The sequence below is a fragment of the Cherax quadricarinatus genome, chromosome 8 (assembly GCF_038502225.1).
Source record: "Cherax quadricarinatus isolate ZL_2023a chromosome 8, ASM3850222v1, whole genome shotgun sequence".
In the NCBI taxonomy this organism is placed as follows: Eukaryota; Metazoa; Arthropoda; class Malacostraca; order Decapoda; family Parastacidae; genus Cherax; species Cherax quadricarinatus.
Genome location: NC_091299.1, coordinates 22,043,522 through 22,070,497, shown reverse-complemented (window position 1 = coordinate 22,070,497; position 26,976 = coordinate 22,043,522). Strand labels below are relative to the sequence as shown.

At 40.4% G+C, this 26,976-nt stretch overlaps 1 protein-coding gene across 3 annotated transcripts in view; it reads left to right on the top strand.

Annotated features, from left to right (window-relative positions):
- LOC128685463 (uncharacterized) overlaps positions 1–26,711 on the top strand; it is an 84,224-nt gene extending 57,513 nt beyond the window's left edge. The window contains exons 10-11 of one of the 3 annotated variants that reach the window (XM_070082933.1): positions 24,575–24,851; positions 25,059–26,711. In XM_070082933.1, the coding sequence (XP_069939034.1) occupies positions 24,575–24,851; positions 25,059–25,384 (603 nt within the window). In that variant the 3' untranslated portion in view covers positions 25,385–26,711. Of the gene's footprint in view, positions 1–24,574 lie in introns of all 3 variants that reach the window. The other 2 variants (XM_070082934.1, XM_070082930.1) reach the window with 2 other exon arrangements.
- The last annotated feature ends 265 nt before the right edge of the window (positions 26,712–26,976 follow it).

The window sequence follows — 26,976 nt, the reverse complement described above, 5'->3', positions numbered from 1 at the left end:
CCCCACTAGCATTAGCACAGAACATGAGCGTCAGCCTGTCTTTCATAGGCTTGTGTCCTGGCAGTGCCTTTTCCTCCTGTGTAATGTAGGTCCTCTTTGGCATTTTCTTCCAAAAGAGGCCTGTTTTGTCACAATTGAACACTTGTTCAGGTTTCAGTCCTTCATCCTGTATGTACTCCTTGAATTCATGCACATATTTTTCAGCCGCTTTGTGGTCCGAACTGGCAGCCTCACCATGCCTTACCACACTGTGTATGAGACTACGGTTCTTAAATCTCTCAAACCAACCTTTGCTGGCCTTAAATTCACTCACATCACCACTATTTGCTGGCAATTTCTTTACCAGATCGTCGTGCAACTGCCTAGCCTTTTCACAAATAATCGACGTCATAATACTATCTCCTGCTAATTGTTTCTCGTTTATCCACACCAATAATAACTTCTTAAACTCTTCGAGTACTGGTGATCTCATTTTTGTCAGCATATTTACCCCCTTTGCAACAACAGCGTCCTTGATTTCCTTTTTCTTGGCCACAATAGAACATATGATTGTATAGGGTTTGTTATACATCCTGGCCAGTTCGGCCACACTTAAGCCAGTTTCATATTGTTCAATGATGTTTTTCTTAAATTCATTCGTATTTCTCACCTTCTTTACCAAAGGCTTGGCACTAGGAGCTTTCTTTGGAGCCATGGTAGCTTATTTAGTACTTTTTTTTTTTTTTTTTTTCAACAAGTCGGCCGTCTCCCACCGAGGCAGGGTGACCCAAAAAAGAAAGAAAATCCCCAAAAAGAAAATACTTTCATCATCATTCAACACTTTCACCACACTCACACATTATCACTGTTTTTGCAGAGGTGCTCAGAATACAACAGTTTAGAAGCATACACATATAAAGATACACAACATATTCCTCCAAACTGCCAATACCCCTAACCCCTCCTTTAAAGTGCAGGCATTGTACTTCCCATTTCCAGGACTCAAGTCTGACTATATGAAAAGAACCGGTTTCCCTGAATCCCTTCACTAAATATTACCCTGCTCACACTCCAACAGATCGTCAAGTCCCAAGTACCATTCGTCTCCATTCACTCCTATCTAACACACTCATGCACGTTTGCTGGAAGTCCAAGCCCCTTGCCCACAAAACCTCCTTTACCCCCTCTCCAACCCTTTCGAGGACGACCCCTACCCCGCCTTCCTTCCCCTATAGCTTTATATGCTTTCCATGTCATTCTACTTTGATCCATTCTCTCTAAATGACCAAACCACCTCAACAACCCCTCTTCAGCCCTCTGACTAATGCTTTTATTAACTCCACACCTTCTCCTAATTTCCACACTCCGAATTTTCTGCATAATATTTACACCACACATTGCCCTTAGACAGGACATCTCCACTGCCTCCAACCGTCTCCTCACTGCTGCATTTACCACCCAAGCTTCACACCCATATAAGAGTGTTGGTACTGCTATACTTTCATACATTCCCTTCTTTGCCTCCATAGATAACGTTTTTTGACTCCACATATACCTCAACGCACCACTCACCTTTTTTTCCTCATCAATTCTATGATTAACCTCATCCTTCATAAATCCATCCGCCGACATGTCAACTCCCAAGTATCTGAAAACATTCACTTCTTCCATACTCCTCCTCCCCAATTTGATATCCAATTTTTCTTTATCTAAATCATTTGATACCCTCATCACCTTACTCTTTTCTATGTTCACTTTCAACTTTCTACCTTTACACACATTCCCAAACTCATCCACTAACCTTTGCAATTTTTCTTTAGAATCTCCCATAAGCACAGTATCATCAGCAAAAAGTAACTGTGTCAATTCCCATTTTGAATTTGATTCCCCAAAATTTAATCCCACCCCTCTCCCGAACACCCTAGCATTTACTTCCTTTACAACCCCATCTATAAATATATTAAACAACCATGGTGACATTACACATCCCTGTCTAAGACCTACTTTTACCGGGAAGTAGTCTCCCTCTCTTCTACACACTTTAACCTGAGCCTCACTATCCTCATAAAAACTCTTTTACAGCATTTAATAACTTACCACCTATTCCATATACTTGCAACATCTGCCACATTGCTCCTCTATCCACTCTATCATATGCCTTTTCTAAATCCATAAATGCAACAAAAACTTCCCTACCTTTATCTAAATACTGTTCACATATATGCTTCAATGTAAACACTTGATCTACATATCCCCTACCCACTCTGAAACTTCCTTGCTCATCCGCAATCCTACATTCTGTCTTACCTCTAATTCTTTCAATTATAACCCTACTGTACACTTTTCCTGGTATACTCAGTAAACTTATTCCTCTATAATTTTTACATTCTCTGTCCCCTTTCCCTTTATATAAAGGGACTATACATGCTCTCCGCCAATCCCTAGGTACCTTCCCCTCTTTCATACATTTATTAAACAAAAGTACCAACCACTCCAACACTATATCTCCCCCTGCTTTTAACATTTATGTCATGATCCCATCAGTTCCAGCTGCTTTACCCCCTTTCATTCTACGTAATGCCTCACGTACCTCCCCCACACTTACATTCTGCTCTTCTTCACTCCTAAAAGATGGTATACCTCCCTGACCAGTGCAAGAAATTACTGCCTCTCTTTCTTCCTTAACATTTAAAAGTTCCTCAAAATATTCTCGCCATCTACCTAATACCTCCATCTCCCCATCTACTAACTCCCCTACTCTGTTTTTAACTGACAAATCCATACTTTCCCTAGGCTTTCTTAACTTGTTTAACTCACTCCAAAATTTTTTCTTATTTTCTTTAAAATTTCTTGACAGTGCCTCTCCCACTCTATCATCTGCTCTCCTTTTTGCACTCTCTCACCATTCTCTTTACCTTTCTTTTACTCTCCATATACTCTGCTCTTCTTATAACACTTCTGCTTTGTAAAAACCTCTCATAAGCTACCTTTTTCTCTTTTATCACACCCTTAACTTCATCATTCCACCAATCACTCCTCTTTCCTCCTGCCCCCACCCTCCTATAACCACAAACTTCTGCCCCACATTCTAATACTGCATTTTTAAAACTATTCCAACCCTCTTCAACCCCCCCACTACTCATCTTTGCACTAGCCCACTAGTACTTGCAAGAACTAAAATGAGCGGAATATTATGAAATATTTCGTAGGAGCACATGAGGGGACCTTCACTCACTGGTAAACAATGCCAGACTGGCTGGGTAGGGAGGTTGCCCCGGCTCACACCGTGCGTACGCGTCCCGGACAACCTACTATTCGCGAGTCAATCTACGATTAGCGAGCCCATGTTTATACGAAAATATTGCCATGATTTCCGAAATCTACAACTCTCGAGCCCTACGTTTATCGAGGGACCACTGTACAAAGAAAGCCACTATCATGCTGGGACATTTCGGGCAGACTTGACCTAATTCTTAACAGACTACTTAATTTTTTTTTTTTTTTCAAAAAGTTGGCCGTCTCCCACCGAGGCTGGGTGACTACTTAATACTTGGCATATATATCGTAGTTAGTTCGAATTGAACATTGTTTATTATATTTCAGCAGAGGTAGTAGTGGTTTAGCAGTAATTGAATTAACACGCAATTGATTAATAGGTTACAGTATTATATTTTGGCACATTTTATGCAATGTCAGGCAGTGACTCAATTGATCTCTGAATAAATAATATTTTGTAGTGCAGTGATCCCCACTGAATGAGAATTCACATAACATAATTTTGAGTGACTGACAAATCTAGGACACTTCTGCTTAATGACCACCAACAAATCATACAATGACCTCCACCCTCTACTACCACTTCTGCTCTTAAAACACTAAAATAATGTTTATAAATATATTAATCCCTCAAGGGAGGTTCCTGATGCTAGTGAGGGGTTGTCAATACAAGGAATCAAACTTGCTATCGTCATCTTCCTTGGATCAAACCTGAATGCCTACCATCTCCCTCCACGAATGTAATAATAACAATAATATAAATATATTGAGTATTACTTCACAAGTTGCTACAGATGGGACTAAATCAGTTGTTTCCTTCATCGGCAGTCAACATACTATTTTCATATCTTCTGCATCATCAGTTAAAATGTGAGGAAAATGGGAATGATGTTTATTGTATAATAGAACATATATGATTGTTTCATCCTTGAAGAGAGAGAGAGAGAGGGTCCAATCATGTCTGAGAGAGAAGTGATGTCATATTACATTCTGTACCTGCTACCACTTCTTCCCTTCACCAGAGCTGGACCCATTGTTTAGTAGAAGCATAGTTAAGATATATCAGAGGTCTTGTACTCCCACATTCCACATATGCATAACAAAACAAAAACTGAAAAATTATAAAAATATTAAGAGAAGTATTACATCGTGTTTTTGTTATTGTTGAAATGAAGAGTTATAACAGCCCCTAGCCTGTTCACTATTGTTGGGCTGAAATGCTGTGATGCCGTAAGGACTTTTTTTTTTTTTTTTCAACAATTCGGTCGTCTCCCACTGAGGCAGGGTGACCCGAAAAAGAAAGAAAATCCCCAAAAAGAAAATACTTTCATCATCATTCAACACTTTCACCTCACTCACACATAATCACTGTTTTTGCAGAGGTGCTCAGAATACAACAGTTTAGAAGTAGTATATACATATAAAGATACACAACATATCCCTCCAAACTGCCAATATCCCAAACCCCTCCTTTAGAGTGCAGGCATTATACTTCCCATTTCCAGGACTCAAGTCCGGCTATATAAAAATAACCTGTTCCACTGAATCCCTTCACTAAATATTACCCTGCTCACACTCCAACAGCTCGTCAGGTCCCAAATACCATTCGTCTCCATTCACTCCTATCTAACACGCTCGTGCACACTTGCTGGAAGTCCAAGCCCCTCGCCCACAAAACCTCCTTTACCCCCTCCCTCCAACCTTTTCGAGGACGACCCCTACCCCGCTTTCCTTTGCCTACAGATTTATATGCTCTCCATGTCATTCTACTTGATCCATTCTCTCTAAATGACCAAACCACCTCAACAACCCTTCTTCAGTCCTCTGACTAATACTTTTATTAACTCCACACCTTCTCCTAATTTCCACACTCCGAATTTTCTGCATAATATTCATGCCACACATTGCCCTTTGACAGGACATCTCCACTGCCTCCAACCACCTCCTTGCTGCGGCATTTATGACCCAAGCTTCACAACCATATAAGAGTGTGGGTACTACTATACTTTCATACATTCCCTTCTTTGCCTCCATAGATAACGTTTTTTGTCTCCACATATACCTCAACGCACCACTCGCCTTTTTTCCTTCATCAGTTCTATGATTAACCTCATCCTTCATAAATCCATCTGCTGACACGTCAACTCCCAAATATCTGAAAACATTCACTTCATCCATACTTCTCCCCAATTTGATATGCAGTTTTTCTTTATCTAAATCATTTGATACCCTCATCACCTTACTCTTTTCTATGTTCACTTTCAACTTTCTACCTTTACACACATTCCCAAACTCGTCCACTAACCTTTGCAATTTTTCTTTAGAATCTCTCATAAGCACAGTATCATCAGCAAAAAGTAACTGTGTCATTTCCCATTTTGTATGTAATTCTCCATAATTTAATCCCACCCCTCTCCTTAACACACTAGCATTTACTTCTTTTACAACCCCATCTATAAATATATTAAACAACCATGGTGACATTACACATCCCTGTCTAAGACCTACTTTTACCAGGAAATAGTCTCCCTCTCTCCTACACACCCTAACCTGAGCCTCACTATCCTCATAAAAACTCTTTACAGCATTTAGTAACTTACCACCTATTCCATATACTTGTAACATCTGCCACATTGCTCCCCTATCCACTCTCTCATATGCCTTTTCTAAATTCATAAATGTAATAAAAACTTCCCTACCTTTATCTAAATACTGTTCATATATATGCTTCAATGTAAACACAATCTACACATCCCCTACCCACTCTGAAACCTCCTTGCTCATCCGCAGTCCTACATTCTGTCTTATCTTTAATTCTTTCAATAATAACCCCACCGTACACTTTTCCTGGTATACTCAGTAAACTTATTCCTCTATAATTTTTACAATCTCTTTTGTCCCCTTCCCTTTATATAAAGGGACTATGCATGCTCTCTGCCAATCCCTAGGTACCTTCCCCTCTTTCATACATTTATCAAACAAAAATACCAACCACTCCAACACTATATCCCCCCCTGCTTTTAACATTTCTGTCATGATCCCATCAGTTCCAGCTGCTTTACCCCTTTCATTCTACGTAATGCCTCGTGCACCTCCCCCACACTCACATCCTGCTCTTCTTCACTCCTACAAGATGGTATACCTCCCTGGCCAGTGCATGAAATTACCGCTTCCCTTTCTTCGTTGACATTTAAAAGCTCCTCAAAATATTCTCGCCATCTTCCCAATACCTCCATCTCCATATCCTCTAACTCCCCTACTCATTTGTTACCTAGGCTTTCTTAACTTGTTCAACTCCAAATTTTTTTTTTTATTTTCATTAAAATTTTTTGACAGTGCCTCTCACACTCTATCATCTGCTCTCCTTTTGCACTTTCTCACCACTCTCTTCACCTTTCCTTTATTCTCCATATATTCTACTCTTCTTATAACACTTCTGCTTTGTATAAACCTCTCATAAGCTACCTTTTTCTCTTTTATCACACCCTTTACTTCATCATTCCACCAATCACTCCTCTTTCCTCCTGCACCCACCCTCCTATAACCATAAACTTCTGCCCCACATTCTAATACTGCCTCTACTAAACAATATACTCATGACTGTTGAAGGATAGGAGGAATGTCAGGAGGTACAGTGTGTAATATGACATAGCTTCTCTCTTAATTGTTCATGCTTTTGTGTTATGTATAGCACCACTATGCCTCTACTGAAAAATAAGCCCATCTTTGTTGAGTACATAAACCATTTTTATTTCATCATTGAAAAATTAATAGGAATTGCACATGGAATATTGTTCTCTCGGTTCCCTTCTCGGGTTAAAACATTGACTTTAGTGGGAAAATGTTTTTTCTCTCGTAACGAACCATTCCTTCCCCCCTATCTAAGTGGTTGTTAAGCAGAGTTCTACTGTACAGTTTTATTTGTGTGGGAGTTTATAGAGTTTTTATTTGTATGGAAAAGTTTATAGTTTTGTAAGAGCGTGAAGAAGAATGTGCATGAGCTGAAATAGTAGACATTGTTGTCTTAGACTGATGAAGGCTAACATTATTGTTTCATATTTTTTATATCATTTGAGTGAGTATGTGTGGGGAGGATTTAGTGCTCCACAATATACGCAACACAAAATTGGATTGCACAGTAAAGAAAATGCTGTTTAAAAATATTTAATTAGAGAGCTTAGGAAACTGCATTACCACAGTAGGTCATGTTTGATGAAATACTTGTGGTGGATGTCATGGCTGAATGTACCAAGTGTTTACCAAACTGGCTATCTTTACGCTGAGAGGAGTATACGGTCCTGAGCTGAGAGGAGCAGACAATCCTGGGCTGAGAGAAGCAGATGGTTCTGGGCTGAGAGGGGCAGACAGTCCTGGGCTGAGAGGGGCAGATGGTCCTGGGCCAAGAGTGGCAGACAGTCCTGGGCTGAGGGGGGCAGATGGCCCTAGGCTGAGAGGGGCAGATGTCATATAGAGGGGGGTAAGGAATGAACTGATAACTGGGGGAATATGGGAGAAAAGGGAGGGAATAGGAGGGAGATAGAAGTGAGAGGGAAAGGAGGTAGGTAGGTAGGTAGGTATGACTCTCATTAACTTGATGAAACAGAATGTAACTTACAATCTTGTTCAGAGGAAAGTTCACCACAGGAACTCAGTTATACACTAGCCACAGGTCCCAAGACCTACACAGCATAAGCACTGCTCCAAGCCAGTACTCTGCCCAGTGTCCCCAACAGTCTCCTCCAGAGACTCTCCAGCAGCCTTCTCCAAGCTCTCTGCCCACAGGCAGCAACTCTGCCAGAATCTCGCTCTCTAGCTTTTTCCTTGAGCTTATATGGTCCTTAAAGCACCCTCCCCCTCCCTTATGAGGAGTACACCACGCATTTTAGGACCTGATGCTAGTCAAGAACATAAGACCTGAGACTTAAGCCATGAGGCTTGGCTGACAGCTATTTGCCAAGGCAAGGTGTGTGACAATTTACTGGTTAAGTCTCCCTTAGTGACCTCACAAGCACTACATCACACAGACAGTCTTGGGCTGAGAGGGGCAGACAGTCCTGGGCTGAGAGGGGCAGATGGTCCTGTGATGAGAGGGGCAGAAGTCCTGGGCTGAGAGGGGCAGACAATCCTGGGCTGAGAGGGGCAGATGGTCCTGGGCTGAGAGAGGCAGATGGTCCTGGGCTGAGAGGGACAGATGGTCCTGGGCTGAGAGAGGCAGACTGTCTTGGGCTGAGAGGGCCAGATGGTCCTGGGCTGAGAGGGCCAGATGGTCCTGGGCTGAGAGGGCCAGATGGTCCTGGGCTGAGAGGGCCAGATGGTCCTGGGCTGAGAGGGCCTGATGGTCCTGGGCTGAGAGGGCCAGATGGTCCTGGGCTGAGAGGGGTAGACAGTCATAGGCTGAGAGGGGCAGATGATCCTGGGCTGAGAGGGGGTAGACAGTCATGGGCTGAGAGGGGGCAGATGGTCCTGGGCTGAGAGGGGCAGACAGTCCTGGGCTGAGAGGGGCAGACAGTCCTGGGCTGAGAGGGGCAGACAGTCCTGGGCTGAGAGGGGCAGGCGGTCCTGGGCTGAGAAGGGCAGACAGTCCTTCACAGCCAGAAGTGGTTGTTAATATTTGGGAACTTTACAAACATTTCAGTGTAAATGTTATACATACATTTTTTTTAGCTCAGAATGACTGAGAGAAGAAAACACACTTAACATCATTCTTTTTTTTTTTCAACATAATAGCCATCTCCCACCAAAGCAGGGTGACCTAAACAAGAAACACTCTCACCATCATTCACTCAATATCACTCTCTTTGCAGAGGTGCCCAGATATGACAGTTTAGATGTCACTCCAAACAGCCAGTATCCCAAACCCCTCCTTTAAAGTGCAGGCATTGTACTTCTCACCTCCAGGACTCGAGTCCAGCTAGCTGGTTTCCCTGAATCCCTTCACAAAATATTACCCTGCTCACACTCTGACAGCTTGTCAGGTCCCAAAAACCATTCAACGTGCTCGCACATGTCTACTGCATGTCCAGGCCTATTGCACACAAAAACCTCTTTTACCCCCTCCTTCCATCCTTTCTTAGGACACCCCCTACCCTTCCTTCCCTCCACTACAGATTTATACACCCTCCAAGTCAGCCTGTTTTGCTCCAGCCTCTCTAAATGACCAAACCACCTCAATAACCCCTCTTCAGCCCTCTAAACAATACTTCTAGTAACTCCACACACCTAATTTCTACACTATGAATTCTCTGCATAATGTTTATGCCACACATTGCCCTTAGACATGACACCTCCACTGCCTCTAGCCTCCTCCTTGCTGCAGCATTCACAACCCATGCTTCACACCCACATAATAGTGTTGGTACTACTATACTCTCATACAATCTCTTCTTTGCATCCATGGGTAACGTTTGTTTGGTCTCCCACAAATATCTCAGTGCACCACTCACCCTTTCTCTTTCAACAGTTCTGTGGTTAACCTTGTCCTTCATAAAACCATCTGCTGACAAATCTACTCCCAAATATCTGAACACATTCACTTCTTCCATACTCCCTCCCTCCAATGTGATAATCAATTCTTCTTTATCTAGCTCGTTCGATACCCTCATCACCTTACTCATATCTGTGTTCACTCTCAACTTTCTTAACACATCCTTCCAAACTCATCCACTAACCTTTGCAACTTCTCTTTAGAATCTCCCAGAAGTACAGTATCATCAGGAAAAAGTAACGGTGTCAACTCTCATTTTGCATTTGATTCCTCATAATTTAATCCCACCCCTCTCCCCAACACCCTCACATTTACTTCTTTTACTACATCTATAAATATGTTAAACAACCATGGTGACATTACACATCCCTGTCTAAGGCCTACTTCTACTGGTAAGTAATCTCCCTCTCTCCTACACACCCTAACCTGAGCCTCACTGTCCTCATAAAAACTCTTTAAAGCATTTAGTAACTTATTACTTATTCCATACACTTGCAACATCTGCCACATTGCTCCCCTACCTGCTCTATCATATACCTTTCTAAATCCATAAATACAGTGGACTCCCGGTTCGCGATGCTATCGGTATCCGATAAATCCGGTAACCGATGCACTATATCGCAGAAAATTTGCCTCGCTTCCCGATACAAAACCCGGTATGCAATGTGGTTCGTATGAGACATGTCCATGTGTGGCCTGAACTGCCCCGCGTGTGCCAGTGTTTACAAGCCAGCCAGTGTGCGCGCATCTAAGGATACATTCGGTACATTCCATATTATCCATATTATCACTGTTTTTGGTGCCTGTTTTTGCAAAATAAGTCACCATAGGCCCCAAGAAAGCTCCCAGTGCCAACCCTTCGAGACCAAGGGTGCTAATGACTGTTGAAATGAAGAAAGAGATAATTGCAAAGTACGAAAGTGGAGTGCGTGTGTCGGAGCTGGTCAGGTTGTATAGTAAACCCCAATCAACCATCTCTACTATAGTGAGCAAGAAAACGGCAATCAAGGAAGCTGTTCTTGCAAAAGGTGCAATTGTGATTACGAAACAGCGACCGCAAGTGTTAGAAAATGTTGAGAGACTGTTATTGGTGTGGATAAATGACAAACAGATAGCAGGAGATAGCATCTCTCAAGCAATCATTTGTGAAAAGGCTAGGCAGTTGCATGACGATTTGGTAAAAAAATTGCCTGCAACTAGTGGTGATGTGAGTGAATTTAAGGCCAGCAAAGGTTGGTTTGAAAGATTTAAGAATCGTAGTGGTATACTTAGTGTGATTAGGCATGGTGAGGCTGCCAGTTCAGACCACAAAGCGGCTGAAAAATATGTGCATGAATTCAAGGAGTACATAGAGGCTGAAGGATTGAAACCTGAACAAGTGTTTAATTGTGACGAAACAGGCCTGTTTTTGAAGAAATTACCAAGCAGGACCTACATTACTCAGGAGGAAAAGGCACTCCCAGGACATAAGTCTATGAAAGACAGGCTTACTCTATTGATGTGTTCCAATGCTAGTGGTGATTGCAAAGTGAAGCCTTTATTGGTGTATCACTCAGAAACTCCCAGAGCGTTCAGGCAAAAGAATGTCCTCAACGCTAATTTGTGTGTGCTGTGGAGGGCAAACAGTAAGGCATGGGTCACTAGGGACTTTTTCTATGACTGGTTACACCATGCATTTGCCCCCAGTGTGAAAAATTACCTAATTGAAAAGGAATTAGACCTTAAGTGCCTCCTGGTATTAGACAATGCCTCTGGTCATCCTACAGACTTGTCAGAGCGACTTTGTGGGGACATGAGTTTCATTAAGGTCAAGTTTTTGCCTCCTAATACCACTCCTCTCCTGCAGCCCATGGACCAGCAGGTCATTTCCAACTTCAAGAAACTGTACACAAAAGCTATGTTTGAAAGGTGCTTTGATGTGACCACAGAAACTCAATTGACTCTAAAGGAGTTTTGGAAGGATCACTTTACTATCCTCAATTGTGTAAAACTTGTAGGTAAGGCTTGGGAGGGAGTGACTAAGAGGACCTTGAACTCTGCCTGGAAAAGACTGTGGACAGCTATTGCAAGCCGTGCTGGTGACTATTACACTGACAATGTTGTGAACCACTTTAGGAAAGTCATAAAGGAACGAGAGGTTCAGGCCTCTATGGACAGATATGTTGTGCCACAGAGGTCCAGTGACTCTCAACCTGGTCCTAGTGGCATTAAAAGAAGAAGGGAAATAACCCCGGAAAAGGACTTGCTACCTCAAGTCCTAATGGAGGGGGATTCCCCTTCTAAATGCTAACACCATCCACACTCTCCCCTCCTCCCATCCCATCAATCACCACCAGATCTTCATTAAAGGTAAGTGTCAATTATTCTTTCGTTATTTATTGTTATTTATTGTTATTGTTGTTATTGTAATTACTATTCTATTGCATTAAACTTAATATTTCATGTGGTAAAAGTTTTTTTTTTTCATACTTTTGGGTGTCTTGCACGGATTAATTTGATTTCCATTATTTCTTATGGGAAAAATTGATTCGCTTTCCGATATTTTTGGTTTACGATGAGCTCTCAGGAACGGATTATTATCGCGAACCGGGGGTCCACTGTACAATGAAAACTTCTCTACCTTTATTTAAATATTATTCACTTATATGCTTCAATGTAAACACTTGATCTACACATCCCCTACCCATTCTGAAGCCTTCTTGTTTATCTGCAATCCTGCTCTCTGTCTAACCTCCAATTCGTGACTTACAAAATTGTAATGACACGTTTGCAAACCATACCACAGGTATGGTTAAAACCCATGATCAGAGAGTCACGAAACTCCAGACCAACGTGTTACCTCAAATTCTTTCAGTAATAGCCCTACCATACACTGCCGGGTATACTCATTAAACTTCTTTCAACGCACCGACTGTATCCCACCGAGGCAGGGTGGCCCAAAAAGAAAAAAGTTTCTCTTTTTAAATTTAGTAATGTATACAGAAGGGATTACTAGCCTCTTGCTCCCAGCACTTTAGTCGCCTCTTACGACACGCATGGCTTATGGAGGAAGAATTCTATTCCACATCCACATGGAGAACTTAGAACCCTATAATTTTTACAGTCTCTTTTGTCCCCTTTCCCTTCTTCTTCTTCATATGACCAGAGCTTTGGTAAGATGGGTAAGGAAGAAGGATGGGTAAGGATGGAAATATTGGAAAAGGGTGGGAGGGGGGAGAGAGGTAGGATATAAAAGGTAAGTGGCCCAACCACTTTGGTGTAATTTAAAAAGTGTATGTGAAATGATAAGATATTCTTTAAGGGGTATAATACTAACCCATCAGAATCACATAGATATAACAGATATATAAGTACATGACTCTGAATTGGTAGTAATTATACAAGTTGCAATTTTTTTTTTTTTTTTTGCGATTGCACAACGGATATTTATGCGACAATGAAGGCAATAATTTTCTGGCCAGTTTATAGAATTACGTGACAATGGCTTCTTACAGGTGGTGTCCAGCCATGGTAAATAGCATAATTTTTACATTAGATTGTTATATGTCTCCCTAATTGGGGGCGATGATTTTCTCAGTATACATAGAAGGGTTCTGGTGCTACCCAATCTTCTTCATCAGGCAGGTTGCTCAATATCATGGGTCGATGGTAATCATCTTTATGGATAAAACGACGGACCCTCTGTGGGAGAGTCATTCTTTGAGTCCTGTGAGGAGGAGTATTGATGATATAATCCGTGGTATTTACCACTTGTATAGGATGTTCTCTATCTGGCATGTATAGTTCTTGCATTGTATAGAGCTGTTTCTTTTTTAGGGTGTCGAGGCGTACATTTATGGCAGTAATATCTTGTTGTATGTGTAAATCTGCCATTTTAACTCTGTCTCTCCTCCTGGTATCGGTAATGAAGCAAAGAGCTCTATTCTGGACCCTTTGTAACCGTAGCATGTTGGTCTTTGTTGTTAATGACATTGGGACACAAGGATATTCGAGTATTGGTCTTATTATCATTTTATACAGATGTTTTTTGACATGTTGAGGGGCTTGATTGAATCGAAAGAGACTGCTAAGACCGGCTTTGGCTATGTTGATCTTTTTAGTTACATGAGATGTTGAGTGGAGCAGCCTGTCTATTTCATATCCCAAAATCTTGTTAGGGTTTCTAATGGCTACAGGTGTACCTCTGATGGAGATACCCCCTTTATCTTCAATTGTTGATGCAAAACATCCTATCGTGCTAACAAGGACCTTGTCAGGATTAGTCGTAATTCTCCATTTCTTTTCCCAATTAGATGTTCTACGAAGTTCAATATTCATTTTTTCTATGACTCTCTCATACTTGTATTTTCCTGTTACCGGAGTTGATGAGACGACATGAATAACATCATCTGCAAACTGTGTCACAATTGTATCATTAAACTCTGGTTGAGGAAGGTCATTCACATAAATGTTGAACAGAATTGGACTGAGACAAGAACCTTGTGGGACACCAGCTGTCGGTATAAAAGGCTCTGTCGACCTGCCATGAAAGGTGGGAATGATTTTTCTTTGAGTTAAGAAATTATATATTAATCTGAGAAAAGTCCAGTTATGGTCTGGTAGGTCAATGAGTTTGTATATAAGGCCATCATGCCATAAGCTATCAAAAGCTTTATGAACATCTCTGGTGGCAATTAAGGCAAGATTGCCCTGATGTTTTAGACTTGCTACAGTATCGAAAATAACATTTATTGAATGATTGGTACCTCTATGTGTTCTAAAGCCAAATTGTTTTTCAGTGAAAAAGTGATTAAACTCCATATAGTAGTTCAATCTGTTGGAAATGACTTTCTCAAGAACTTTTCCAGTGACTTCAAGTAAAGATATAGGTCTATAGTTCCCAGGTTGGTGGATGTCTTTATTGGGCTTACCAAGAAAGATCATCCTAGCAGTCTTAAAAACCACTGGAAAATGTCCTGAGGCCAAGATGGCATTAAAGATATTTACCAAAGACTGTTTACAATTTCTGGGTAGGAACTTTATTTGTTTCATTGTTATTCCAGAGAGGCCAGGGGCTCTATTTCGCATTCTTCCAATAACCTGACTCATCTCTAGTAATGTAATAGGTCTAGTAAGCGGGTGGGTATCTTCAAGAGTTGAAGTATCGATGGAAGGTAGTGGTTGTAGATCATCCAAGTTCTCATCTCTCCATTCATTTACCAACTGATAATGATTATTGTTAAATCGACGACTGTTATTGTGGGAGAGAATTTTTTCCCATACATCACCCATCAAATTAGCCTGGTCCTGTGGATCGTCAAGTTTAATTTCAACATCTTCTTCATCCTCATCAGTGCTTTGCCCCTAAAAGTTGTCGGATCTTACTCCAAAATTTTGCTGGTTCACGTTTATACTGATTAGCTTGAAGAACTAGCAATTTCCATAAGTCCCGTTTGTGATGACTAATCATGTTAATTAATTCTTGCCTTAATCGGTGCAGTGTAGCTACTGGTGGTTGTCACGTTTGAAGATGCCTTCCACATTCTGCTTGATAATTTCTTAAATTGTCTCTAATTTCCCTAGTAGGTTTATATTGTTGGTATATCTTTGTGGAAGCTAATTGACAAGTTGCATTAGTAGCTTCAATTATTCGATTATGCAGGGACCTGATTGCATCATCAATTGCAGTGGAAGGTAGATTTTCCAATGACAATTTCATCCTCACCCAGAAATGCCCTGAAGGGGTCAAATCCTAGGGTGTTAAGATTAGGTTTAGGAGGTACAGGGATTCCAAATGGAGAAGTTTGTAGTTGTATTATAACAGGGATATGGTCAGATCCTACGTTTCCACCAGGAGATATACGACAGTGAAAGATGTCACAGTCTCTGTTTGTCAGTACTATATCTGGTGTCCCTGGATGAGGTCCAATGTACGATTTAAAGAATGGGCCTTGAAATGACAAGTTTCTAGCTGTCATGATATTAAATAGTTGTTTTCCTTTTAAGTCACCCAGTGGAATACCAGCTCCACAGTTGAAGAGGGCAGGGTGATGAGCATTAAAATCTCCTGCTAGAATTGTTGGAATATTTCTGCTTAATATCTTATGTAGAGGAATTGACTCTATATATTGTTGTCTCGGGGGAAAATATCCAGTTCCTATCACTAGTTGTCCATGAGACGTTGTCATTTCTATTGCAAGAATGTTATCTTCATCAACATGAATATTTTTAAATGTATAGCCTAATTTAACTAAGATGGCTACACCACTAAAGGGTCCTCTCGATTTCTCCACAGTAGAGTAACCACGTAATTTAATATGTTGATCAACTCTTGCAGCTGTCTCGTTCAAGAGTATAACATCGGGATTGTAATTATGTAGTTCAACCTCAAGGAGGTAATGGTTATTAAAGAAATGTTGAACATTAAGTTGGAAAATTGTAATCCCCATTATTTCTTGCACTTCGCTCGTGTACTGCGGTCTGAACGTCTGCAAGTAATGTCATGTTTGGTATCCACACTATCCCTGCTGGACTCGTCAAGGGGGGGAGGGAACTTCTGCGTAGTTGCTTGTGTATTAAAAATGCCATCATCTTCACTAGAGGTGGTAATATTAACAGACTCATTAGAATCGTTAGAGTCATCATCAGAAAACTGAGGTATGATATTCCCAGTTACAGGAAGCAGAGGCTCGTGAGAGTTAATGGGAGACTGTGGAGGCTCCAAGGGAAAATTAGGTAGGCAAGGTGAGTTACCCTGGGAAAGTTCCTGTTCAACAGGATCAGCTTCAATAGCGGGAGAGTAGGCACCAATTTCTGGGGCATTGTTATGTTCAGGTGTTGACTTATCGGGTTGAGGGGAGTTGACAACCTGGGTATGCAAGGTGGGCGATCCCTGGGCCAGGGATGACTTAGGCTTATTTTTAGATGTAGAGTAGGGTACATACTTCTTGTTATGAGAAGGCTGGGTCATAATAGCCTTCACATTTTCTGGGATAGTGATGGGAGTGATCCCATTAGCCATTAACAGATCATTTAAAACCTGAGAGCAGAGTTGAATGTCACCACCTGCTATGTCTTTGGCCATCATATACATTAGTTGTGCTCTCGTCATATCCCCGGCTGTGGATACAGGAGATGAGACTGAACCTTGTTGTTGCGTTTGTGTATGTTGTAGGTGGGGCGCTCCAAGAGGGGCAGAATTCCAAACATTGGAACCATTGGTAGAGACCTGAGGAGTCCCACTTGATCCAGGCAGAGCTGGGAAGGAAGTTTGGGACATCGTTGGCGGTGCCTGGGGAGTGGTCTTCTTAGAAGTGGACAGTTTCTTGGCTTCAATAATTTTCTGCATTTCCTTTTTCCTTTCAGGACAAATAGCAGAAACAGCATGATGTTTTCCGTTGCAGAGGACACAGTTGGGTGTATTTTTATTATTACAATCTCGATAAGAATGTTGGCCAGAGCAAATGCTACAAATCTGCCCTTGAGTACTGCATTTGTTGGTGTTATGACCAAAGGCATAACATTTAAAACATTGTGTCACACTGACAAATCGTTCAAGAGAGATTTGGTCAGGTGTACATCTGGTGCCAAAACATTTGAAGCCATTTTGACACACAAGTTTGGCCTCCTCAGGTGTCTCAAGTATTAACTTTAAGGTTACCTTGTTGTTGTTAGGTTTAGAGAATTTATGTGCTTCGACAGCCCTAAAGTCAGAATTCTCTGTATTAAAGTCCTCAACAATTTCATTCGCTGTGCTATGTCTCATGAAACTGTTAATTCTGGCAACAAACACAGTCCTCTGAGCTTGATAGCTCTCAGGTGCAACTGGGGTAATACCAGAAGTCTTCAGTTTTTCAAGGACATCGTGCTTCAGCAGTTGAAGTAACTCTAATTCCGAAGAGAGGAGAAGTACTGCTCCAGCGTGGGTTTGAAAAACATCCACTGGAGCAACAGTTGAGTTCGAGCAAATACACGCTAGAATTTCTTTCATCGACTTTTGATTTCCATCAATACGTAATCTTACTCGTATCCTCGCCATGATGTCTAGGAAGGAACATCTGGCAGAGGAGTTTCTTAACAAAAAGGGAACTTTCCTTGGTGTTATTCTAGCATCCTATTTCAGCTGACTTATGAAGGTCAGCCCCTAAGATAGCCTACCCTCGAGTGGTGAGGGGGAAAGGGCCCAAGGCAAAGATTGGCCGGATTTTAAAAAACCACACGGGCTACCTGATGTTCAAATGCCTTGTGTTAACTCGCCAAAGCGAAGTTGCCGAAAAAGAAGAAGATAGGAAAGTCAGAAGGATAGCAATGTGTGTAGTGTGTTAGTGTGTGGGCCAGTGTTGATGTTTGGGTGAGGGGAGGATGGGGAAGGATGGGGGGATGGGGATGAGAGGGGTGAACAAGCAAGCAAGTCACCGCCGTACCCTCTTGATGGGATGGGGCTCGAAGTGACTGCAAGCAAGTTTCCTCTCAGCTCTGGTGAAGAACTAATCAGGATAACCCAAGAAAAATCTCGAGCAACAGTGTTCAGAGTTGCTCAGCTGAAGAGCAGGAACGACGACGTCTTCTCTCCACGGTGGCTGGGCTGCTTCACCTTTCCCTTTATATAAGGGAATTATACACACACATTGCCAATCCCTAGGTACCTTCCCCTCTTTCATACATTTATTGAACAAAAGTACCAACCATTCCAAAACTATATCCTCCCCTGCTTTTAACATTTCTGTCATGTTCCCATCAATTCCAACTGCTTTACCCACTTTCATTTTACCTAGTGCCTCACACCTCCTCCAGACTCACATCCGGCTCTTCTTTACTCCTAAAACATGTTATACCTCCCTGGACAATGCATGAAATTACTGCCTCCCTCTCTTCATCCCACCAAGGCAGAGTGACCTAAAAAGAAAAAAGTTTTTCTTTTTAAATTTAATAATATATTCAGGAGGAGTTACTTGTCCTTTGCTCCTGGAATTTTACTCACCTCTTACAACATGCGTGGGTTACAAAGGAAGAATTCTGTTTCACTTCCCCATGGAGATAAGAGGAAATAAACAAGAACTAGTAAGAAAATAGAAGAAAACCCAGAGGGGTTTGTATATATATATATATTTTTTTTAACAAGTCGGCTGTCTCCCACCGAGGCAGGGGACCCTAAAAGAAAATCCCCAAAGAGAAAATATTTCCATCATCATTCAACACTTTCACCTCACTCATACATAATCACTGTTTTTGCAGAGGTGCTCAGAAGCACAACAGTTTAGAAGCATATACATATAAAGATACACAACACATCCCTCCAAACTGCTAATATCCTGAAACCCCTCCTTTAGAGTGCAGGCATTGCACTTCCCATTTCCAGGACTCAAGTCTGGCTATATATAAATACTGTAACTGGTTTCCCTGAATCCCTTCACTAAATATTACCCTGCTCACACTCCAACAGATCGTCAGGTCCCAAATACCATTAGTCTCCATTCACTCCAATTGAACATGCTCATGCACGCCTGCTGGAAGTCCAAGCCCCTAGCCCACAAAACCTCCCTTACCCCTTCCTTCCAACCTTTTTGAGGATGACCCCTACCCCGCCTTCCTTCCCCTACAGATTTAAATGCTCTCCATGTTATTCTACTTTGATCCATTCTCTCTAAATGACCAAACCACCTCAACAACCCCTCTTCAGCCCTCTGACTAATACTTTTATTAACTCCACACCTTCTCCTAATTTCCACACTCCGAATTTTCTGCATAATATTTACACCACACATTGCCCTTAGACAGGACATCTCCACTGCCTCCAACCGCCTCCTCGCTGCTGCATTCACAACCCAAGCTTCACACCCATATAGAGTATTGGTACTACTATACTTTCATACATTCCCTTTTTTGCCTCCTTAGATAACGTTTTTTGTCTCCACGTATACCTCAATGCACCACTCACCTTTTTTCCCTCATCAATTTTATGATTAACCTCATCCTTCATAAATCCATCCGCCAACACGTAAACTCCCAAGTATCTGAAAACATTCACTTCTTCCTTACTCGTCCTTCCCAATTTGATATCCAATTTTTCTTTATCTAAATTATTTGATACCCTCATCACCTTACTCTTTTCTGTGTTCACTTTCAACTTTCTACCTTTACACACACTCCCAAACTCATCCACTAACCTTTGCAATTTTTCTTTAGAATCTCCCATAAGCACAGTATCATCAGCAAAAAGTAACTGTGTCAATTCCCATTTTGTATTTGATTCCCCATAATTTAATCCCACCCCTCTCCCTAACACCCTAACATTTACTACTTTTACAACCCCATCTATAAATATTTTAAAGAACCATGGTGACATTACACATCCCTGTCTAAGACCTACTTTTACCTGGAAGTTCTCTCTCTTCTACACACCCTAACCTGAGCCTCACTATCCTCATAAAAACTCTTTACAGCATTTAGTAACTTGCCACCTATTCCATATACTTGCAACATCTGCCACATTGCTCCCCTATCCACTCTATCATATGCCTTTTCTAAATCCATAAATGCAATAAAAACTTCCCTACCTTTATCTAAATACTGTTCACATATATGCTTCAATGTAAGCACTTGATCTACACATCCCCTACCCACTCTGAAATCTCCTTGCTCATCCACAGTCCTACATTCTGTCTTACCTCTAATTCTTTCAATTATAACCCTACCGTACACTTTTCCTGGTATACTCAATAAACTTATTCCTCTATAATTTTTACAATCTCTTTTGTCCCCCTTCCCTTTTTATAAAGGGACTATACATGCTCTCTGCCAATCCCTAGGTACCTTCCCCTCTTTCATACATTTATTAAACAAAAATACCAACCACTCCAACACTATATCCCCCTTGCTTTTAACATTTCTGTCATGATCCCATCAGTTCCAGCTGCTTTACCCCCTTTCATTCTACATAATGCCTTATGCACCTCCCCCCATACTCACATCCTGTTCTTCTTCACTCCTAAAAGATGGTAAACCTCAGTGGCCAGTGCATGAAATTACCGCTTCCCTTTCTTCGTCGACATTTAAAAGTTCCTCAAAATATTCTCGCCATCTACCCAAGACCTCCTTCTCCACATCTACTGACTTCCCTACTCTGTTTTTAACTGACAAATCCATTCGTTCTCTAGGCTTTCTTAACTTGTTTAACTCACTCCAAAAATTTTTTCTTATTTTCATTAAAATTTCTTGACAGTGCCCCTCCCACTCTATCATCTGCTCTCCTTTTGCACTCTCTCACCACTCTCTTCACCTTTCTTTTACTCTCCATATCCTCTACTCTTCTTATAATATTTCTGCTTTGTAAAAACCTCTCATAAGCTAACTTTTTCTCTTTTACCACACCCTTTACTTCATCATTCCACCAGTCACTCCTCTTTCCTCCTGCACCCACCCTCCTATAACCACAAACTTCTGCCCCACATTCAAATACTACATTTTTAAAACTATTCCAACTCTTTTCAACCCCCCTACTACTGGTACTTGCACCAGCCCACCTTTCTGCCAATAATTGCTTATATCTCACCCGAACTTCCTCCTCCCTTAGTTTATACACTTTCACCTCGCTCTTGCTTGTTGTTGCCATTTTCCTCTTTTCCCATCTACCTCTTACTCTATCTGTAGCTACAACTAAATAATGATCTGATATATCAGTTGCCCCTCTATAAATGTGTACATCCTGCAGCCTACCCATCAACCTTTTATCCACCAATACATAATCTAATAAACTACTTACATTACGTACTATATCTTACCTTGTATATTTATTTATCTTCTTCTTCATAAAATATGTATTACTTATTACCAAACCTCTTTCTACACATAGCTCAATTAAAGGCTCCCCATTTTCATTTACCCGTGGCACCCCAGATTTACCTACTACTCCCTCCACAACATTTTTGCCCACTTTAGCATTGAAATTCCCAACCACCATTACTCTCACACTTCATTCAAAACTCCCCGTGCATTCGCTCAACATTTCCCAAAATCTCTCTCTCTCCTCTACACTTCTCTCTTCTCCAGGTGCATATATGCTTACTATAACCCACTTTTCACATCCAACCTTTATTTTACTCCACATAATCCTTGAATTAATATATTTATAGTCCCTCTTTTCCTGCCATAATTTATCCTTTAACATTATTGCTACTCCTTCTTTAGCTCTAACTCTATTTGAAACCCCTGACCTAATCCCATTTATTCCTCTCCACTTAAACTCTCCCACCCCCTTCAGCTTTGTTTCACTTAAAGCCAGGACATCCAGCTTCTTCTCATTCATAACATCCACAATCATCTCTCTCTCATCATTTGCACAACATCTACACACATTCAGACTTCCCACTTTGACAATTTATTACAGGAAAAGGGGTCACTAGCCTATTGTTCCCGGCATTTTAGTTGACTTTTACAACACTCATGGCTTATGGAGGAATGATTCTTATTCCACTTCCCCATGGGTTTGTATATATATGTTTGTATATTCATGTGTAGTGAGACCTAAGAGTAAGTAGAAGTAGCAAGATGTACCTGAAACCTTGCATGTTTATGAGAGAGAGAAAAAAAGTGCCAGCAATACTACCATCATGTAAAACAATTACAGGTTTCAGTTCACACTTATTTGGCAGGATGATAGTACCTCCCTGTGTGGTTGCTACCTACCATCCTACTACCTAGGCTTTACCTATTTGTCTCCAGAATTTTTTCTTATTCTCAGCAAAATTTGTTGACAGCACCTCACCCACTCTATCATTTGCTTTCCTTTTGCACTTCCTCACCATTCTCTTCACCTCTCTTTTACTCTCCATGTACTCCATCCTTCTTATATCACTTCTGCTCTGTCAAAACCTCTCATAAGCCACCTTTTTTTCTTTTATCACACCCTTTACCTCATCATTCCACCAATCACTCCTCTTTCCTCCTGCACCCACCCTCCTATAGCCACAAACTTGTGCTCTGCATTCTAACACTACTTTTTTAAAACTATCCCACCCCTCTTCAACCCACACACTACCTATACTCTGATTAGCCCACCTTTCTCCTAGTAGTTACTTATATTTCACCCTAACTTCCTCTTCCCTTAGTTTATAAACTTTCACCTCTCTCTTACTTGCTGTTGCACTTTTCCTTTTGCTCCATATACCTCTTACTCTAACTGTAGCAACAACTAAAGAATGATCTGATATATCTGTTGCCTCTTTATAAACATGCACATCCTGAAGCCTACCCATCAATCTTGTATCCACCAATACATAATTTAACAAACTACTTTCATTATGTGCTATATCATATCTTGTATACTTGTTTATCCTCTTTTTTCTTAAAATATGTATTTCTTATTGCCAAACTTATTTCTACAAATAGTTCAATTAAAGGCCCTCCAGTTTCATTTTCCCTTGGCACCCTAAACTTACCTACTACTCCCTCCACAACAGTTTACCCACTTTAACATTTAGGTCCCCCCCACCACAAGTACTTTCCCACTTGGTTCAAAACTTCCCAACATCTTCCAAAATCTCTCTTCTCTACACTTCTCTCTTCTCCAGGTGCATAAACACTTAATACTGTAACCCACTTTTCACATCTGACCCTTATTTTACTCTATATAATCCTTGAATTTATACATTTATATTCCCTCTTTTCCTGCCATAACTGATCATACAATATTATTGCCACTCTTTCCTTAGCTCTAACTCTATTAGAAACCCCCTGACCTAATCCCATTTATTTCTCCCCACTGAAACTCACTTACCCCCTTCAGCATTTTCACTTAGAGCCAGGACATTCAGCTTCTTTTCATTTTAACATCCACAGTCATCTCTCTCTTATCATCCACACACATTCAAACATCCCAACTTTAAGGTGTGCTTCTTTTTATTTTTATTAAGCCGTACAAGAAAAGAGGTTACTGGCCCATTGCTCCCAGCATTTTAGTTGACTTTCACAATGTGCGTGGCTTACAGAGGAAAAAAATTCTTATTCCACTTCTGCATGGATATAAAAGGAAAGTAAGAACAAGAACTAGTAATAAGAGTAGTAAAATATATCTGTTATCTTGTGTGTTTATGAGACAGATAAAAGACATCAGCACTCCTACCATCATGTAAAACAAATACTGGTTCCTGTCTTACACTCATTTGGCAGGATGGTAGTACTTTCATGGGTCGCTGCTGTCTACCAATCTACTACCTAAAATCATTCTTTATTTTTATTTTTTTTTTCAACAAGTTGGCCGTCTCCCACCGAGGCAGGGTGACCCAAAAAGAAAGAAAATCCCCAAAAAGAAAATACTTTCATCATTCAACACTGTCACCTCACTCACACATAATCACTGTTTTTGCAGAGGTGCCCAGAATACAACAGTTTAGAAGTATATACATATAAAAATACACAATATATCCCTCCAAAGTGCCAGTATCCCAAACCCCTCCTTTAGAGTGCAGGCATTGTATTTCCCATTTCCAGGACTCAAGTCCAGTTATATAAAATCATATCATATTAAAATATCATATCATATCATAAAATATCATATCATATATTAAAATCATGTGACAGGAGGGTAGTACCTCCCTGGAAGGTTGCCATCTACCAGCCTACTACTTTGTATTAGAATGCAGTAGATAATGCCCCATGACCTCCAATAATTAATATATCTTGCTGCAGAGCAGTGTCATAAATCAGATTTTCCACCCTTTAACTAAGTAGTAACTTAATAATACATAATAGTATTTTTGGGGCACTTACTAAAGTGAATATGTGGATCAGTATGAAACACTAATTTGATCATCCAGTTTAAATTAATTTAAAAGTACAGTATTATTAATTTCCTACCAGGCACAGTGCTCTGAGAGAGCAGAATTGCAGCGTAAAGAAGAGGAAGTCCACAGAGCTATCCAACAGCTGCAGAACTTCATATTCACCTTCCAGAAGCCAGAATCTCCACAAACCTCCAGAGGGTCAGCTAATTCTCCTAGCAACACCATCCATTGGAGTGACTCATCTTCCACTACCACCTCACCAGCCAGCAATAGTTCTTCTCGTCCCTTCTTGCCAGGCTTAACCATCTCTCGTTCATCTTCACCAAGCCAGGCATCTCTAGCAATTTCACCAGGTCAGCCACCATCTAAGATATTCATGCCAAGCTTAACCATCTCCTGTGTCACTTCACCTAGCCAAAGTTTGTCCCCACGTATCATACCAAATATGACTATATCTCAGTCCTCTTCACCCAGTCAGTTGTCACCTCGACCCATTATTACAAGCCATATCATTTCTCGGTCATCTTCACCTTGCTATATCTCGCGTACTTCTTCTCCAGGCCAACTCTCTCCTCGGACATTTCTACCTGAACTAACTATTTCTCCATTGCCATCTCCAAAGTCGAGCTATCCACATTCTCCATGCCTCAGCTCAAACAAAAGACATCAGATTGAGGCTAAAGTACACTGTCATAGTCAGCAAAATATTCTTAAGCTTCACCCTAAGACTCAGGGAAGGGAGGCTAAACAACTTATATTAACTAGAAAAAGTGAGTCTGTAATTAACTCTCTGCCAACAGATTTATCAACCTCCAAACATTCCAGACAGAATGGCATACCAGGAATAAGGAAAGGGAAAAGTGAAGCAATGGCTGCTTCCATGTAAATTATTGTAGTACTGTATATTTTACAAAATTGTACAGTTCTGTTAGAAATATGTCTTTCAAAATCTTCCAGTGGTACAGTATGTTATTTGATGTACAAGATATATTATTTTGTATGTTCTTTGTTTCCATGGCAACACACTGACTGAAAATTAAGTGCAAAACTTGTGATTAAGACGTATCAATATTTTTCCTTGCTGGAAAACATGCAATATTTTAATTTTTTGCAGTAGAAATAGCTTTATACAATATTGGGAACAGTTAGAGCAAGATTCACTGTACTTTGTATTTGGAAACTTCCAAAGAAACTTTTTTTAATGAGCAGTAGAACCTAGCATTAACAGCTTATAAAGTAAGCTTTAATGTCTTAATTACTATGTTGCTGAGATGAATTTACTAATAATGAATTATTATTTTTGCATAAAAAATGCTACCACAGTCTACTATTTTTACTGTAGCCAAGCAATATACAGTTGTGCTTTTGTAAAGCTGAAATAAATCGTGTTTGTATATTTAAAACGTCGTATTGCAGAAGATGTATTTTTATCTTTAAATTTATTTGAATCTGTACAGTATAATAAATAACTAGAAGGTGAATACCAGTTACCTTCTCTCATACAAATTATAAATAAGTTTTCACTTGTTTAAACAGGTAATTGAATAAATTGTGTTTAATTGAAAAGTTTATTGCATGTATGTATGTTACCACATAGTATTGTTTTATCCAGTTTGTTATATGTAAAAGCTGTCATTGTTGTGTTAAACTTCTGGATTTAAATAAAAGTTAGCCAAAGGCTCTTCCAAATTCATAAATAATCCACACTTAGAGAAGAAACTTTAGACATTTTGGTCCATCCTGGACCATTGTCAAGTCCAAAAAACATTGTCACTCACAGTAAACCCTCCATATAACAAACTAATTGGGAGGATTGTCCAAGTGTTTGTTAAATTGGAATAATATAAAAAATAACATAGAAAAGGCACCTAGATATTTTCTTGTATACCTAAGATGGTATTGTTCACACAATACTTATTTATATTGCAATAAATATAGAGATTAAAGGAGTTAAAAGTACAATTTAAGCAGCAGATTTTTACCCATTGTTTTAAAAGTGTTATATTGAGGATTTACTGTATAACAAGTATAAAAAAATATTTTAATAAATGTTATACAGTATAATTAGATTTAAGCACTGTAGTTGCATTTGTATTCTACAAATACGGTAAAAAGTGTATCATGATAATTTCATAATTTTTTTATTTTTTTTTATTATCACACCGGCCGATTCCCACCAAGGCAGGGTGGCCCGAAAAAGAAAAACTTTCACCATCATTCACTCCATCACTGTCTTGCCAGAAGGGTGCTTTACACTACAGTTTTTAAACTGCAACATTAACACCCCTCCTTCAGAGTGCAGGCACTGTACTTCCCATCTCCAGGACTCAAGTCCGGCCTGCCGGTTTCCCTGAATCCCTTCATAAATGTTACTTTGCTCACACTCCAACAGCACGTCAAGTATTAAAAACCATTTGTCTCCATTCACTCCTATCAAACACGCTCAAGCATGCCTGCTGGAAGTCCAAGCCCCTCGCA